General features: G+C 36.5%; 1 protein-coding gene across 1 annotated transcript in view; it reads right to left on the bottom strand.

The window, feature by feature from the left end:
* LOC108667131 (son of sevenless homolog 1) overlaps nt 1-3,374 on the bottom strand; it is a 26,385-nt gene extending 23,011 nt beyond the window's left edge. The window contains exon 1 of the mRNA XM_018154117.2: nt 3,044-3,374. Within this exon, the coding sequence (XP_018009606.1) occupies nt 3,044-3,148 (105 nt within the window). The 5' untranslated portion in view covers nt 3,149-3,374. The remainder of the gene's footprint in view (nt 1-3,043) is intronic.
* Nucleotides 3,375-3,880: the final 506 nt, after the last annotated feature.

Raw genomic sequence — 3,880 nt, 5'->3', positions numbered from 1 at the left:
ACAATGACAGAACATACCCCTGCAGAGCTGCACACAACTTTTCTCCTTGCTATCTGCCGGGTAACTGAAGATATACAAGTTTGAACCTATCGCCCGTACGGCATTCGGGCCAAATCAGCAATCGCGGCCAACGTGTTAAATAAATATGGCAACATTTTGTGACATTTCATTGTTGCTGGCGCGTAGTGCAGTGTTTTTTGAGTGATGTAAAGCAAACCAAACTCGAGTTGCGCGTACGGTGTATTTTTTTAGCCATTCATTTTTTGCTACGTCCTTAAAGTGTAGGAATATACCGCATTTACCCTAGTTGGACTCCAATACCATCAACAATGATGATATGATCATCCACATGATCCCACTAGATTCTGTACCGGGAGGCAGGAATGAAGCTATTTAATTCAGTTGCACGCTGGCTCTCATGACATGTAGTTCTGCTCGTCTGAACTCTGAATTGCATGCTTAGTGTGCATGATGGAAAACTCTGCTTTGCAGCGTATTTGTAATTACTTAATGAAGTTAAATTCATTGCCGTCAACTTGAGAGACAAATTTTCAACTAAATAATACTTTATATAAGTCTAATTTTAATTGTTGAGTGAAAGGTGCAGACATGCAACTTCCATGTAATGACTTTATAGAAACTGAGCAAGTTAGCGTACGTGTTTGAAGCCTTTAAGAAGTTCATTTTTCACTCAAATAACTCTTTTGGGTCAAAAAAGTGGTCTTGGTGGATCAAAATAATATAGGTATGAACCTTCAAAATTAGAATTCAACCTGAATTTTGAAACAAATAGGGTAAATGCGGTATATTCCGACATCGTAGGTAATTCCGTCACCTCTCCAGCTTTTCCTTTATATTAAGCTTTGTTTTAGTTCCATGCGTTCATTGATGGTTGAAATGGTGACGTCATACATTTGCGTGTCGAAATACTGCAAAAACACTAGGTCTTGGCCATCTAGTGGGAAAATATTGAGATCCAAAGAGAGACAATGCATGCCACATGGTGAGATCATCGAAAAATGTGTCAAATTTGACAGTTGACATGGCTCTACCAAATAGTGAATAACTGTTTTTATAGGAAGAATATTATGGTTTGAAACTTTTAAATACGTCTGTGAATATATTAGGAATCCTTTAAGTATACTTGTATTTGCTGATTTCAAGTGGTAAAAAATTAATAGATGATGATTAAGTTAAGAGACGGTTTCAGATACGTACATAAAAACTAATTCCGACACAGCTTGGAATTAGACACACACTGCTTGTTCCAAGCTGTGTGCAAAAATGAAAATTTTCCTAATTAAAAGCTTAATAGCTCTTAATTAAAAGCCCAATTAAGTACCTAGTGTTCAATATTCAATACCGTAAACTGGGGTAACTTAGACTCCCGGGGTAACTTAGACCACTTTTTCATGTGAAGGCAACAGAACTTACGTAACGCATACAGTTTTTTTTTATAGTTTTTCATTTCTTGATGCGTCCTTAATGTGTTGGAATATACCGCGTTTACCCTAGGGCCTTTCAGCTCGAGATATCGGCGTCTTTTCAAGCTCTCCATCAGCCACCTCCACCTTAAATTGGCGTCCATGGCTGATCATAAACTATGGCTCAGGCAGCCATGACCGATCATAAACTATAGATTGCTCAATCAGCCCAGCTGTCACCGCACCCACCTCCAGCTTGTTTGATTGCTTGTATCTGTCACCCGATCACAATGTGCGTTACCCTACTCTACAGCCTGGCTCAGAGGCTCAGACATACCGTAAAATGGGGTAACTTAGACCGGTGGGGTAACTTAGACCACTTTTCTCTTTTTTAACACAAACCCCCTCAACTCAAAAAATATTTGACATTGAAAAATTTTGTCAATGGGCATTAAAGGCCTAATACTGAGGCTACATAACACAATAGAAAGATTTGAAAAGTTTGCATATCTGATAGGTTAAAAAATTAAAAATGTGACCCACGAAAAAAAGCTATTATTTAAAGCCTGTCAGAGTACCCCCTCCAATTTTTTTATTTTTTGGTTAAATAACTCCAGGTTTTGATGCATTGTAGTAGAACTCTTCTAGTTACATATGCAAATGACAAATTTTAGGAAAGTGTCATAGTTTGCAAATGGGGGGCGCCGCCCCCAAATGGGGTAACTTAGACCACCTAATGTCAGCCCTGACGGGGTAACATAGACCGGCTTGGAAGTTAATATAAAATTACCATATATAACATATTTTATGTTTGACAGCCTATTTATGTTTTTTCTTTATGTTTCAGACTCTACAGAGTCTTATATATGGTAATTTTAACTTAATTTCCAAGCCAGTCAATATTACCCCATCAGGGCTGCCATTAGGTAGTCACATTTCCCTCATTATGGGGCGGCGCCCCCCATTTGCAAACTATGACACTTTCCTCAAGTTTGTCATTTGCATATGTAACTAGAAGAGTTCTACTACAATGCACCAAAACCTGGAGTTATTTGGAGTTATTTTACCAAAAAATATAATTGATTTTACCACCCGGTCTAAGTTACCCCAAGAGCTGGGGTAACAAAGACCATCACTTTTTTTGAAATTACATAAAGACTATGAGAGGCAGGAGCCAGCAATTTATGGTGAGTGAAGCTAGAGTATAGACCTGTATTTTGCATGTTTCAATTCAAGTTTAATTTAGCTAGTAAAAAAATGGCATCATTTATAAAATAAAAAGTGGTCTAAGTTACCCCATTTTACGGTAGTGACAAAAAAGCTAGCCTACGCCTAGGGCCTACAATTCTTTTTCATTGAAGATGTGATAAGACTTTTTGACAGTTTGTGAGCTTATAAATTCCTGACTTATTTTAAATTTAGTCAATGTACTGGAAAGTCAAAACTGGAATTGACTAATCCATCAACACCAATCTCACAAATTGTCAAATGTGGTGCAACAGCATTAACAGCAACACCATAGAAACAATAACACATTAAGCTAATAAAAAAATAATATTTCATTTCAAGTATATAGAGATAAAACAAGAAAAACAATAAATAAAATTAGCAAAACGTACCTTGTCTATTGCTATGAATAAGAGATCTTTCCATTTGTGAGCATTTCCTTCAAAGTCATAAGATGGCAAATCAGCTGCGCCACATGTAGCAGTGCTGCTGAACATTATAGACCGTCACAATCACTTATCAAAGTTGTGAACATCAATGGCACACGTATTATTTCCAAAACATAATTAGATTACCGAATATTGATTGCACCTCCCGAACACATCAAGTGCGATTACACAAGTCTTGTTTACAAGACAGACTACACTCATCGGCTGAGATCCACTTGATGGGGACATGGGGTAACCTTAAGAAACCTTATCTCGTCGTGACATTCAACCTATGAGAAGTAAATTCCCTCAACGTAGAGAAATTCATGCAAATTGCAGATACACTGAAAAGCAATTCAACAAAAAAAAAACAGTAAGAAGAAGACACATTTAAATATAAAAAATTGTAACAAGTATAATTATAAATTAGGTCAAAGTGATTTTCGCAGGAATTTTTAACAGGATAGTGATTTGTGGGACTTATATTTGTTGTCGTCAAAATCGAATTTTTTGCATCCACGAAATTATTATCCCTCTTATTCCTCAAGTGAGAGAAAAAAATTCATTGTTATTTGAGCGCTATGCGAGACACCAGGCATGGAATTTATTCTCTTACTTCTTATTCGACAACTAGGGTAAATCAGTAATTATTTATAGGGAATCTGATCGTGGGAGTTGCAGTAAAAAAATTCGTCTAGGTTTACCATTGATATTCATTGGCAAACTATCTAATATACAACTGGTGAATAAATTTATTATATTACTTGAATGAATTGTAGCGTTTTAACTATCTCTTCATAT

The sequence above is a fragment of the Hyalella azteca genome, unplaced genomic scaffold (assembly GCF_000764305.2).
Source record: "Hyalella azteca isolate HAZT.00-mixed unplaced genomic scaffold, Hazt_2.0.2 contig15351, whole genome shotgun sequence".
NCBI classification, from domain to species: domain Eukaryota; kingdom Metazoa; phylum Arthropoda; class Malacostraca; order Amphipoda; family Hyalellidae; genus Hyalella; species Hyalella azteca.
The sequence above is the reverse complement of the archived record's forward strand: the minus strand, read 5'-3'. Positions and strand labels throughout refer to the sequence as shown.